Consider the following 14,818-nt stretch of genomic DNA (forward strand, 5'->3'; position numbering starts at 1 on the left):
AATGATTATGGGGATGGAACAGCTTCCACAGGAGAGATTAAGAAGACCGACTGTTCAGCATAGAAAGGAGATGGCTGAGGGGGGACATGATAGAAGTCTATAAAATCATGAACGGTGTGGGGAAAGTGACTAGGGAAGTGTTATTTACCCTTTCATGTAACACAAGAGCTATGAATCACCCAATGAGATTAATAGGCAGCAGGTTTAAAACAAACAGAAGGAAGTACTACTTCACACAGTCAACCTGTGGAATTCGTTGCAGGGGGATGTTGTGAAGACCAAAAGTGTAACTTGGTTCCAAAAAGAATTAGATAAATGTATTGAGGACAGGTCCATCAATGGCTATTAGCCAAGATGGTCAGAGATTCAACTCCATTCTCCGGGTGTCCCTAAACCTCTGACTGCCAGAAGCTGGGAGTGGATGACAGGGGATGGATCACTTGATAATTGCCCTGTTCCGTTCATTCTCTCTGGTTGCTGTCGGAAGACAATATAGTGAGCTTGATGGATCACAGCTTTCCTTATGTTCTTATGCATGAGGTTGACAGCCCTCCACACTGTCAGCTTTTTGGGTCAGGAGGACCATCTTTTTTGTTCTGTTCGTAGAGTGCCAAGCACAACTAGGGCTCTCCTGCAATACCAATAAATAATCACACACAGGCCGGTTGGTTTGTGTAGCTGCAAAGTTGCATCCCTGAGATCTGGTTTTAGCAATCCAAGAAAGAAGCAGACAAAACAGCCACAGCTGCTTCTCAGCGGTTATTAGTTGAACTTTTCTTTTTATTGGTCAGTGAAATCTATGGTAGCATAAATGAAAGTATACCATGTAATAAGACTGATTACAAAGCGCCATCTAGTGTTCATTACAGCAGTGCATTTAAACTAGAGTAAAAAGTTGCCAACCCAATATTTAAATTAAATTAAAAAAAAGTTTATCAATAAGCAATTGAAGAATTAATTCAGGTCACTTCTTTTATGACTAATGAAAACCAGGCTATGTGCTAAACCTTTCTATGGAGATTCTCCGGGCCTGCTAGTCACATCCATGGCTCTAAAAACTGGTCTTTAAAATCAAATGATGCCGCAGATCTTGTAGAATTAAAGTCTAGCCGGTGAAATACTAGAACGACATATCCTACGGTGCCTTCCCTGCAACAGAGCTGGAGTGTAAAACAAAGGTGTAGGGCAGTTGAAATGCTCTTTAAATGGTTCATTAAATATTTTAACGTATAAAAAAGCCGCTAGTGTCTCTCAGGAGCCAGGGCAGTGCAGAATAAGAGGCTGCCCGGGGCTATCCAGGTCCCAACGGCAAGCAACGTTTCTTCCAACTGCACCCCTAAGTGCACTTGTTTTAAGACCAAATCAAATGGCATCCTCCCCTTTTTCCATCTCTTATGCAAGTCCTCCAGGAGCCTGTTCTGCCTCTGGTGCGTGCGCATCGTCCCCACTAGTCTCCGTGGGAATCCTGCCAGGCCAGCAGACACAGAAAAGCCCCCTCCTGTTTGGTTCTTGGAAGAGTGGAGCGTTTGGTGCTTGTTTTAAAACAAAGGTGCTTTGGAGTCCACACTGCTGCTCTTCCTTCCTCCCGCCCTCCCAACCCACTCCCATCCCCTTTAAAAAAAATAAAGTACCGTAAAATACTCAGCCCCACCACAGGAAGATTAATGCTGTGTGGGCAATCGATTCAGTATGTTTATGCAAAGGAAAACTGACGGTTAATACTGTCTTTCAATAAATATAAAATGTATATTTAATCATCCCTTTTTTAAAGACACACACACACACACAAAACACTTTCACTATAAGGAAACATAAATGACCTGAAAAAATCCTAGCAGCTCTACAGAAATTCAATAGATACCTCTCTAGTCAATTCATTATGACATATTAAGGCGGGAAAGCTTTGGAATCAGTTATGCTCAGGGTAATAGTTGAAACTCTGTAGTTTATAGAAAAAATACTCTTCAAATTTTTTTTTTTATTGGAAACTTAACTTTGTTTGAAGTTCAAATTTTTCTTTTTTGATTAAAAAAAGCTATGAACTATACCTAAACTGCAATAAAAAAAATGGCAGACAAGCAAATGCCAGAAACTGACCGCAAGGGTAAGAAACCTCTGTCTAATAACGGACGACACACAAGCAGCAGCGCCTGCGGTCAGGGCCCCATCCTGCAGTCTCAGCTCCCAAGGTAGTTAAGGGGAACTCTTCTTGTGCAAAAATTGCAGAGCTGGGTTTAATGGGAGAACAAATGTTTGAGGAAACTTGCCCTTTACCTGCTAAACTTCCACTATCTCTTTGCCAAACTACTGAGCAATCAGATCCTGGCATATGAGAGTCTGACTTTGTGTGTTTCTCTTTCACGCTTTCAGACTCCTATCCACTATGTACAGGTTTACATTCACACCACAGTACAGCAAGCTGGGTTCAAACAGTCTTCAGAGAGAGAGGACAATACAGTCAAACTTCATTAATAAGAATATACTGTCAGTGAATGCTGCCACTGGAGAATTAAAGCACCCAGCTAAGCTGTTTTTAAAGAGCAGTGAATCTTTGTAGCAAAAACTCAAGAGATTTCAAATTAATTCCTTTTAGAAGAGTGAATTGATTCAGTGTTTGTAACTCGCATCTTCCTAGCTAGTCTATTATTTTTAATTAGTATTGCGTGTGTGGATGTCAGCTTACAAAATAAGTGAAGCTGCCCTGAAACCGGTTGGTTAATTTCAATTTACTCTGTACAGCTAAGATTTTCTGAAGCAACTAGTGGTTTTGGATCTCAAGTCTTGGGGGCCCAACTTCAGATACCTTAGAGGGGTCTGACTGAGAACGTGCTTCTGAGAACGAGGCCTTGGCTGGGTGCCCAAAAATCACTCGGCACTTCTGAAAAACCTTGGCTTACATCACCCTCATGAAGCATGCTGCAGACTCATTTACCTGACAGCAGGGAGAACAGACATTGTTCCTTCATCAGTTTGGTCTGGATGGAACAATGCTGATAACATACAGGAATCAGCCCAGAACGGGAGACGGATACCCTTATAGAAAAGGAAATAAGACCGAAGGCTGATGTTTTATCAGCATAGCAAATGTGGAGCTGCTGTTTTGGTTCCTGGGAAAGAAAAACGCAGCCAGGAAACACAATGAGAATATAACACTCAAACTAAACACCTGGGGCATTATTCTGTTACACTCAGGCTCGGATCTACCACTCTGGCAGTGTAAAGTGGTATCTGTCAATTATAGTTACCCTACTTGTGGGGCCCTTTATACTGCCACAGCTGTGTACAGGGGCTTCTGATTGTCTAAACACAAAGCAGTACCAGTTTAATTAAAGGTGTGATTTAAAATCAATTTAGTGAAGCCAGTGGAAGAGGCCGAGTGGACACTCATGTCACTAGTCACCTGGCTTCTAGCTTCAGTCAATTAGAAAGAAGTTTAAGCTAAACAGAAATAAGGCATTCCAGCCAAAATAATATCCACAGGGGGTTAGTACCATTTTAAATAAAGCCTTATCTATGCAAGAAAGTTACACTGCTTTAACAAATCAGTTAAGTTACGCCAGTGCAAACTCCTGTGTGGACACTTCTTTTGGTTTAAGAGCACCTTCTTTTGGTTTAGCATAAGCTGATTCCTAATGGGAAAAGAGTCCGTCCATTTTAAAGCACACCTTTAGTTAAATTGGTACAACTTTTCCCTGTAGACAAGGCATCATTTAAAAACACACTTACATTAAACTGGTGCAACTTGCATGTTCAGACACAACCTGGGTGTAAAAGAGAATAAGGCCCGAAGGTCATTTTCCAGTATAAGTATACTTTCACCTTCTTTGCTGATCCTTCCCTCCCCCAAGTTAAGGACAATGGGCAGACTTAAAATGGAAAATTGCATAGTTATGCCTTCTTAAATCAAAAAGGGAACGTTGTAAAGCTTTTAATTTATCATTACAATTCAAATTTTATTTCAAATGTTCATCCCTGCTCTGTACAAGACTGGAATGAGGACAGCTCCAGTTTGGCCTCTATCTTTACAAATGTCTGTGCAAACACTGCAGTGCCAAAGTTCTGCCCGCCCGCAAAATAACATGTGGACATAAAGGTCCCGTCCACGCTAATGCTGCAGGGGACTCAGGGAGGGTAGGGAGGGAAAGTTGTGGACCACGTAATAAAAGTGTGTTTAAAATTATGTAATAGCTATGCTGTACTTATTACAGTTCCTTTAGCCCTGTTATCAAAAAAATATCTATTACCCATTGTTCAAATGTCAGCTATGGCTCAACAAAACAGAGCCAAATTAACGCTATTCAGCACAACAGAGGTAGTATGGAAATAACTTGCTCAAGTAGAAAAATCAAGTTAGAGAGAAAGTGTGCGTGTGTGTAAAAATAGCAGCAAACTGGTATAGATTTAGCTTCCAGTGCTGCAGGGTGCTTGATACATCCTTTCCACTTCTACTTCTCCACACTGATGGTTATTGCTGGGTGGAGACATCGACTTCATTTTCACATTGATTCTTACTAAGTAGGTTTGACTGTATCCCTAACAGAATCATTTTGCACAGTACTTCTTTAAGAAAATGCAAACACTCGGTATTGCAGCCCTCCCACCCCCACAAAAAGTTTAAAAATAAAATTTAAAAAATATAGTCAAGCCCATCTAAAGGGTAGAGTCCTGAGCCTGCTGCTAAGAGGCACGCTCAGAAGACATAGGATGGAGATGGATCTGGAGGTGAGGGCCCCCTTCAGAGCCACTACACTGAAACCATCCAGTTCCAACTTTAAATTCTTTTCAGTACCAGCAAAGAATAAAAACAATGTTAAAATCTCTTCTTAAAAAGGTCCACGATATTTAAACTAAAATTGCTGGGCTGTTTTGCTAACTCCTCTGAAAAGCTATTTTAAATTAGTTTAAGTTGGAATCCAACTAAAAGGACACAGTCACAGTATTCTCCACATGCCTTCACTTAAAGCTTTGGTCTTGTTGATTTGATCATTTTAAGAACCTGGTGTCTTATTCCCTGCTTCACCATGTGCTCTGACCCAAGCATGCCGCCTCCAGGGGCTTGCTAATCTTAGTCACCCTTTGCCAGAAGAAAGCTGTGATAGCATCCCCCTCTCTCCTGGAAGGAAAGGTTTGTTCCCCCCGCTCCATTTAAATGGATCACCACTAGAACACTGGAGTGGGATCACATTTGTTACCCCAGCCAGCCGTCCCCACCCTCCTATGAAGAGGGAGAGAGGAGCATGGAAAATTATTATTGCATTCCCCATACTTCATGGGTCCAGATGGCAGAGCTAGCCAGACTCTTCAGAACCTGTGTATTAGTGCTTCTCGTTCCCTCTCTTTGCGTTTTAGCTCCTCTTTGTAACAGCAGGAGCAGAAATTCCCAGTTTCCGGATGCCCGTAAAAACTGCAGGTCGGCTGCTTGCATTTGGTCTGCTGAACGTTATAAAGTATTCGGCTTTTGCTTTTGTCCCCGCATGCTCCCTTCTGCAAGCTGTCCTGCTCTAGGGGGTCCCTGCAGCCGTTGCTGTGGGGGGCCATGCAGGCGGGGCCGTCGCACTCGACGGGGTAATTTGGGGGTATATCCATCTCTGTTGGGGAGAGCCGTCCCAGGTGGGAAGGGCTAGTTTGGTACGGATGAGGCCGCCCCTGAGTGCAATGTCTGGGTAAGGTAGCATAGGGAGGAAGGCTGCTGCAGGACCCACCTGCTACCTGCCTCCTGGTATCTTGATAGCTGGGGGGATGTGCGCCTTCTACACAGTTGACCACAGCGGGCCGGGGAATGGTAAAGACCCCCGAGTAGCTGGAAGGAAAAGCTGTCATTTTAGCTCCTATAACATGCTCCGAGGTCTGGCTGCTATAACTAGGAGGCAACTGGGGGTAGGATGGATTCAGTAGCACATCCTCGCTTTTGTGAAGATTAGCCTCCGGTTCCAGCTTCTTGGCGGCAGTACCGCCGTTTGCAAAGGCCTTCTTCTCTACCTCCTTTTGCTTCTGCTCAGCCAAGAAGCGCTCCTCGGCATCAGAAAGGTACCTCTGGATCATCTCTTCCTGGTACTGGTGCCGGTTGCTGGTCTTGAGGTGGCCAGCGAAGATAAACTTCCGCTCACCCTGCATGGCTGCTCGCAGGATGCTTAGGCTAAGTTTCACGTCGTTGCTGTATTTATAGGGATCCGACTGCTTCTCGGTGCTCACTTGGCCTGGGCAGGTCTTCTCAGCAGAGGCCGACAAATCCCCTTGGGAAGTTTCTTCTTTGCTGCCTTTCCTCGCCTTTAAGGATCCTTTCTTCTTCTTCTCCAAGGTTTCCCCCTGCCCATTGCTCACTCCTCCTTTGACAGTTTTACTGTGCATCAAGCCACCCATGTTCTTTTTTAGCTTACTTCCCAAAGTCTTGCCAAAGCTGCCCAGCTTATTAGCAACCGAGTCGGCCCGTTTCTTCTCTTTCTCCTTGTCTTTGTCCTTCTCTCGGTCTCTCTTCGGCTTCTCTTTCTCCTTGTCCTTGCTGCTCTTACTGCCACTGTTGCTGGCGGTGCTACTGCAGACAGATTCCTTGTCCGACTCCCCGGATTCCGCAGCTGAGCGGGCATCATCTCCGGCGGAAGCAGTAGGGGATTCTGGCTGGGCTAGAGGGGCCTAAGGAGAAAGAAAGCAGCCATCAGAGAAAGTCAATTAGTTCAGCAGTTGCAGTCTTCTGGCCAAATTCTGAGTGGATGCAGCACACAGGTGCTCACTAGAAAGGCCTGAACATGCACCAGGGGGAGCCTTTTCCACACCAATGCTGGCTCTCCCAAAAGCCGCGGACAGGCTACTCCGTGACAGGAGCTGCAGAGGAACACGCTGAGCCACAAGGCTGCACTTATATCACTGTGTACTCCATAGCACGCCCCCACTCGGTTAAAATACATCCCTAAAATTACATTGACGCAGACGCATCAACTTAGTGCAAGATTTAAATGGGGGAAAGCAAGACCTTAACCAGGGATGTGCTCTACTAGGGCGACCTATCCCCTTCTGGCCAGCTACAAAAGCTATTCTGGATGCATTCTGGAAACAGCCCTTATAAGGTCACCACGAAGGACAAATGCAGGAATGTATGTAGCCCACCTAATAAAACAACCCAGGAGCATAGTGGGGTGGTTCTTTATAGTGTGTTTGTATGGGATACAGGAGCAGCCGTTTGGATTCTGGAAGTAGTAACCACCACAATAAAATGGTAGCTATTGCTCAAGCTCAGAGCTGCAGCCCATTTCACTAGGGGGCACTATACCCCCATAGTTCACTAATGTAATTTACTTGTCATGACCTGGGGCACATCATGGCAGGCGAGGATTTAGAGAGGATATAGGTTCACAAGTATTGTGGACAATCTAGGGGGGGGGACAGGAATGGTGGGGGGGACAGAAGGAGAACTGTTACTTTTAAATGCAGTCATTTGAGCTTTTTCCTTACACATCACACCTTGGCAGCACCTTGTTCTTGGAAATGATCCAAGCTTGAAATTTAACAATTCACACGGAATTTGGAGGACTCATTCCAGGTCCTGAATTATACCAACCCCACAACTTCCTTTAAAAATATATATATATATTTATGAACCTGGAAGAGTCTAAGCCATGTTTTCACTGTTAATGCAGCTACCATGACTTGGCGATATGACAGCATAGGGATTTCGGGAGCATGCTGAAGTATTCAGAACCCTACATATGACCCCTTAAGGTTTAAGGCCCTGAAGTTATAGCTGATCACCTTAATATCTTGATTCACTTTCTGGTGGCTGTAAAGCAAGTGTCCAGACCCCGCAGCGTACAGAACATCCCAGGTGGTGTAGTGCAGTAAGTTGAACTGGCGGCTCTGTGTATTTTGAGCTTTAACATTTAATGTAAACTGTTACTAAAGTGTGCACAGAATCTAAGAGGTACATCTGAATGGCATTTCTCTGCTCTTTCTGATCAAATCAATGACATCCAGGCCTTCTAATGGCAGGTTAAAGAAATGTACAAGAATGAAAGCAAAAGTCCACCCCCCGTCTAGTCCTCTGTGGGAAGGAAGCATCACTGTGTTCAAAGGAATAAAATATTTCCTGTTTCTTTACCTGCATTTCACACGGCAAGGTGATCCACTTAACATTCATGTAACTGTGCAGCAAATGTAGTTTTGCTTCCAATGATAATGTCACACTAAAAAAAAAAAAAAAATGGTATGAAACAAAGTACCGGTAGATCCAGGATCTTTTTAGTAACTGCGGTTCTATTTTCCATACATGGAGATTTAATTACACTTTAATTGCCTTTTTCTTCTATTAAAAATTGCTTGCTAATTTTTATAATGTAATAACTGGATCAAAAGATACCTTGGAGTGATACCTGGACTTTTTTATATGAATTTCCTCCTTATACGACTAGCATTTATGTAAAAAGTTAATGGGACAAATCAGCTTCATTTAAGCCCCATATTCAGGATTTGTGTAAAAGGAATTTCTGAAAAACACTTCTGTTCACACTAGTGTTGTAAAAGTTATTTCACTTAAGTTTTTAAATTCAGATTCTTCTGCAGGTCCGGAAACTTGGACAAAACAAGTGCATGAGAACCAGAAAGGAAAACTGACCACACACTAAAAACTTTACTTTTATCAGCAGTTTTATCAACGAAACAAGGCAGCAATTTTCTCATCTCTTTAAAGATAAATGTATCTTTAGAAATCATTTACATTTTTCTGATTTTACATAAACAAATTCTACATATTCTTTTCATAAAAGAAAATAGTTGAATATTGGCCACAATGATCTCAGTTAACTGAAGCTGAAAAAATGAAGTGGTCACATACATTTGCTGCATATGGATTTCTATCTTGTCAGTGTCCCTTTAAGAGGTAGCAGCAATACAAGAGAAAACAGAGCATCATCCAGCATCCTAACTCAACCTTAGTAGCACGCAGACATATCATGGCTCTGTTCCTGCCTACACAGAAAGGGGAGTTATGCTGTTCTTTGGCATACCAGGAGATAAATTCCTATGAAATTAACAAACCACCTAAGAGATCCTGAGGAAGCAGGGATTAGGTTACAGCAAACATGCACATGCAAAGTCAAAGAACAAATACATCATGCCTTCAATTATTCAGGAGAGCTCTATCTTTTAACTGGCTGAAGTTTATGAGACTGTAACATGTAAGACACTTGACCACACTTAAAGGGTCTTAAAGAGCAAAGGTTAGTTAATTTTGTCCAGTAGAGGGCCCTTTAAAAATAAACCCATTTGAAGTTCTGGAACTGAATAAAATAAGGCTTATTTAACCCTGTGCAAGAATAGACAAAAGACTGAGCTGTAGAAAGTTAACTAGTGCCATTGAGTTTTCTGTAAGCTTCCAAGGGCCTCAATAAGATTTAGTAGCAGAAACGGTTTTGTACTGTAATTATGTAAAATTAAATGACTGCATGTGAAATGTGGCCAAATTCAAAAATATTTCTCTGTATTAATTTGGCATACAGGATTATTTTTGTAATAATGTTAAAAGGCCAGTCATTTGTACATGGATGTGCACTTATTCCTGAAGCAGGTATCACAGAAAAAAATCTAAATACAGCTGGTTGGGAAATAAGCGTTTTCCTCCACAAAAATATGACTGATTTCATCAAAAGCCATTTTTTCACAAAAATGTCTATTTGGTCAAAAAGCAACTGGCCCTTGAAAATACACTGCTAAAAAGTTTTCTACCTGCTCTAGACTGAGAACTTTAGAGAGGTTACTTGTTCCATATAATATAGTACATACATAAACCTGCACCTACCTTAAGTACTTTGATCTTAAATACTTCTGCCCATACAGTCCTACGGCCTTACAATAATTGACAGCATTTGAAAAAAAGGGCTACTACATCTCTATTGATGATTTTCACACACCAAGCACAAGTTTGAAACAAGATGCTAATAATTAAAATTTAAGTTATTAGCTAGGGGATACTAAGCGACAGAGCAGCTGGAATCAGGGAGTTTAACTTCCAGCTGAGAACTCACCTTGCTAGTTTGACATTATCAGTGTCATCTCTGTCCCACTCCCATTCTTTCCCAGGATCCACAGCAAAGTGCACGGGAAGCAGTTTGTGTTCAGAGTCAGTCAGAGGGATCACTGCTGCAATGGAAAGAGGAATAACACAGCTTGTGTAGGGCCTGGGCAACAAGGTGGAAGTGGACAGAGGTAATGGGGAGCGGAAATGGCAAATCACAGTTTACTATTTCTACAGGGCATCATTTTCTTTGGAAAGTGAATAGAGTGTTAGTGAAAAGCTCTGGAGGGTGAAGCCAAATGTTTATCTACAGAGTAGGTACAGCATGGGCAAATTAAGCTTCCTTCATATCACTAAGCGCTCCAGTTGTCGAAACCCTATCCTGGGAGCGTCACCCTTAGCAGTCAGAGTGATTCACAGTCTCTCTGGCTCAGCCTTTGACTTACACTACTGAGGAGGGTGTCAATTTTGAGGGTGGCTTGTGTAATGCCAAAACATGCCCACAGTCTGGGACCTGCAGCGTCTCTTAGACTGGCAGCCTTATTGCTCATAACTTAAAGTCACCAGTCTTGTTCTATAAATAGAGATTCTGTTTTTCAGGGTTTATAATTTAATTTGGGGATGGTGGGGGTGTGTTTTAAGCAATTTTTGAGTTCTATATGTAGATGTCTAAAAATTATTTTTTCCCCAGGGCTCTCTTTGTATATACTGTACTGAGTAATCTGTTTGCAGCATTCCTTAGTGTGCTTTAACATAGTACTGCTTCAAACAGTACCCCACTAAAAACACACGAGGGAACCTTTAACGCGCACCAGCAGGGTCTACATGGACCAATTAACACGCAATACAGTAGTGCTCTTTAGAAATCACCCCCACCCCATAGTCCACATGACTGTTCCATGAAGACAAGCCTTTTGACACACCGAACCATTTCCGGAGTTTTTCTTGTGTCTACTGGATTAAAAAAAGACTTTTTTTGTATTGGGGGCATTAATTGGTGAAAACCAAAAATCAGAAGCCCTATAAGGTACCTTGATCTTTTATGGGTTCCTTCTGCTCCATGGATACTAGTGCAGAAAAATGGGCTTGATCATACGCCAGTACCAAAGGAGAGCGATGACATTTGTTGGCTGGAACCTCCAGGGGCAGATAGATGCCTCCAAACGGTATAGGAGCAAATGCTGAAAAGAATGTATAGTGCGTTATTTTTCAGAATAGGTTATTAAGAACCATTTGTATTGAAACCTCTGACAGACTGAGCCAGCTTGTTTTACCTTAGGTCCGTCCTATCTAAATTATTTTATTGGGGAAGAGGTAACAGATACCACCACATTAGAAAGGATAAAAAACAATCAGAGGTGCACAGTTGCGGAATTAAATCTATCTACACACCCTTCTTTTCTTCTCCACAAATACCTAAAACTTACACACACAAGATCAGTAATTGATTCATCTTTTCTGACAGGAAATGAAAAAGTCTGCTAGTGGAAAATTATGTTCATGGGGAGTGGAATTTCCCTTCTGCACATGAGTACATGGGGGCAAATTTGGAAAAAAACATCACGTACATGCTGTCTCAATGCCTTCGAGACCTCATATTATAAGGTGTTCAGTGGTATGCCTTAGAGCTTCCATCGGAACCAAGCTGGTTCACTGCAGCTGCTCTGCATAAACCAGAGCCAGTGCAATGCATCTTTTCTCCCTGTCAATTTAGAGGGGAAAAAAGCCCCTGTGGAACCGAGTGAAGGGCGGAAGGAAGCATTCCACTAAACTGCACCACATACATTTGAATAAATAAAAGCAGCCTGGCAGTGGAGCGAAGGGGACTGCAGACCTGTGGGACTTACCTTCTCCTCCAGAGTCTCGCAGCATAGTGTCTGCCACTACTACAATAGGCCTCTTCAGCACATGGGCAAGAACAAAGACGTGGAACTCCTCCAGGCTCTCGTACACTGGCTCTTCAGAGCTGTCAACACTTTGGAAATAATGGAGAAATGTGATCAGCCCTTCACCTCTTGCACCTTTAAATTACTTGCTTTACAAACAGACTCTGAACAAAGTTTATATAAAGCATCCGCACAGCTCATATTAATATCAGATCAGAAACGGGTGCAAGCAGGGACTAAACAGATTTGAATTTTGGGCCCGTATGGATCCCAATCCAAACAACGTGACAATGAGTCATCTCCAAAAATACTAAGATGTTGCACTTTTAAAGGTCTTTCACCCTAAGGATCTCAAAAGGTGGCTATTATTCCTATTTTTCAGATGGGAAATGGAGGCAGCCAATCCCTAAACCAGTTAGGGGGCTGTAGTGTTGATGAACTTCCCTGCCACATGGAGCATCAACCTCAGCCGGTGCTGCAGTGCTCTTCTGAAGCACCAGTGTTCTACTGCAGAAGAAAGCTGGGACAAGGTTAGACAAACACGAGTTGTGAGCCAACAAGATCCCGCTAAAGTAGAGACACGCATCCTTAAATGTTGTCCAATGCGAAGAGAAAGTGTGCTCCAACATCAGAACATAACAAGGATTTCATGGTAGCCTTTGTAGAGACATTAATCTTAGGAACACAAATACATAGAAGATTAAATTTTTTTCCTCTTTGTTAAACTTGGTGTGTGGCTATTTTTACTTTAGCCTCTGTCATCTGGCTGAGAGGTTAGACGATAAATGAGAATTGCAAACACTAGAGGGCATCAACTAATTCATCTGGGCCTTACTCATGAGTGAGGGTTAATATTTAAGGTTTAGGGCTCACCTACATAAACAACTCGTTCACGGCAAGCTGGGGCGCGAATCTACCTGTACTAGCCTGCCGCAGGCTGTCTGTGGAGACCCTGCTGATGTGCATTAACGCACCGTGGATTCATACTCCAGCTTGCTGCAACCTAAATGTTTGTACAGACAAGCCCCTCGCTAGTATTTGTGAGTACGTTTTAATGAGACAAAACACTGGCTAGAACCAGAGTACACAGAGGTACTGCTGGCAGTAGCACTGAAGAGGTTCCCCGTCATGGATCATTGTGATCGGCCCTCCGTATACACAACATAAAGAGATGACGCCTTGCCCCAAAAGTTCACCGTTTAAGTAGGGCTGCGCCTACAGCACCTTCTGGTCCCAGTCCTGAGCTCCCCACAAGCAATTACTGCAAGTCACGCACCAATGACGTCCAGTGAGTTTTACGAGACCACTAAACTATTTTGTTTTTGAACTGAGGGCATCTCAGGGGGAAAGAAAGAAGGGGGGAAAAAAATAAAAAAAGGACTACTGAATTATCTGACTGGGCCGCCAAACCCCTGTGGCATCTGGCATCTTTACACAGGTGTCTTCTACCTACCCTCCACAGGTGCCACCGTTTGTACCATAATGCATGCGGGGCTCACTGGATGCAAGCTTGATTAGCTCATTCCATTCCTTTTGCCACTCCTCTTCTGTGTAAACAAGGCCAGACTAAACAAAACACAAAAAACCCACACAGAATAAGGGTTTACCAATTCGCTGAAGCAAGCTGCTTTAATTTGCCCCAGCATCAATTTCCTCTACAGAATTTTGCAAAAGCTGCCAATATATTTCATGCAAAAGAGCATACAGTGATATGATCTGGACATCTACCAAGTAACCAGAACACACAATAATAGGGTTAGATTCAGAATCTACCACTCATGTGAAAGATAAATACATTTCTGATGCACTGGAAATATGAACAAATATTTAAAGCTGGAGAATTGGACTACAACTTAAATATCCCAATATTACACTGAAGTCATCTTGATTCTAAGCGTTACAGATTGCATAACCTATTGAGAGACAGTAGCAGGAAATTATAACTGGATTAGCAGACATCCAGGTTTTGCTTTAGAAAGAAGTTTATCTTCCCTTCCTACCGAACAAGCCAGCAGCAAAGTGTCCAGAAAGATCCCACATAAGGGCAGATTTTCAGCTGTTAGTGATTCTTCGAGGTGTTACAATCAAACTGAGTTTACATTTTCAATCCCACTTTCATTTTAGTCTGCACACACTACTTTAGTGCTTTCATTTATTCATTTCATTTCAGTTATGAGCACAGATTGGTCTCACATGATGTACTGCACGATTCTGAAATATCTATATTACAGCGGTACCCAGGGGTCTTTCAGAATAGATTGGTGCCCTAGTGGGCTGAGCACTACCAAAAAAACCCACATATGAAAGCGCAATCCTTGCCCTGAAAAGCTGATAATCCAAAAAGATTATTGGCGAGTGGCATTACACAGGTGCCACCTTTACTATGTTTTCATTAGCTGTGGTCTTCAGAATCATATCATTCAGTAAATTATATTTTGGGAATAAGGAATCTTCAACCTGCTCTCTTGGCTGAAGCTGGTAGGTTGCTATGTTAACGCCCAACATGCCCACAAAAAGAGTGACAATTTAAGGTAAAAAGAACCAGAAACCATCACAATGCCCTAAAAGAACAAAAACAAAAAAAAAAGTCAGACTGATTTTGAAGTTAGACTACACAAGACATTATGCCAAATTTACTAAATCAGATTTCAGAAATCCAATTTCCCAGGACTGGAATGTGGGACTGCATGGGAGCCTGGTGTACTCATACCTCTCTGCCATCTTGTGCTCCAGAATCTGAGCTTCAGTTTTAGAAAATTAAATCACTAGTCTTATGAAATCATTCAAAATGTGAACCAAGAGTAACCAGTGCAGCAGTGTCTGCCCCTGCTGGTCTCAGGGAGGTGTTAACTCAGAAGTTTAATGAGGATATAATTTAATCATCAACATTGTTAAGTATTTCAGTTGAACTGAGCATCTACAACGTACATCT

The 14,818-nt window shown here is 42.4% G+C and overlaps 1 protein-coding gene across 6 annotated transcripts in view; it reads right to left on the reverse strand.

Moving 5' to 3' along the window:
• Positions 1-473: 473 nt before the first annotated feature.
• Positions 474-14,818, reverse strand: part of OTUD7B (OTU deubiquitinase 7B) — a 72,142-nt gene continuing 57,797 nt past the window's right edge. For 2 of the 6 annotated variants that reach the window (XM_073323620.1, XM_073323617.1), the window contains exons 7-12: positions 13,340-13,452; positions 11,848-11,975; positions 11,032-11,181; positions 10,011-10,125; positions 8,090-8,174; positions 475-6,630 (exon numbers count right to left, since the gene is read on the reverse strand). In XM_073323620.1, coding sequence (XP_073179721.1) covers positions 5,302-6,630; positions 8,090-8,174; positions 10,011-10,125; positions 11,032-11,181; positions 11,848-11,975; positions 13,340-13,452 — 1,920 coding nt within the window. In that variant the 3' untranslated portion in view covers positions 475-5,301. Of the gene's footprint in view, positions 6,631-8,089; positions 8,175-10,010; positions 10,126-11,031; positions 11,182-11,847; positions 11,976-13,339; positions 13,453-14,818 lie in introns of all 6 variants that reach the window. The other 4 variants (XM_073323622.1, XM_073323621.1, XM_073323619.1 and 1 more) reach the window with 3 other exon arrangements.

This window comes from Lepidochelys kempii, chromosome 24 (genome assembly GCF_965140265.1).
Source record: "Lepidochelys kempii isolate rLepKem1 chromosome 24, rLepKem1.hap2, whole genome shotgun sequence".
Lineage (NCBI taxonomy): Eukaryota > Metazoa > Chordata > Testudines > Cheloniidae > Lepidochelys > Lepidochelys kempii.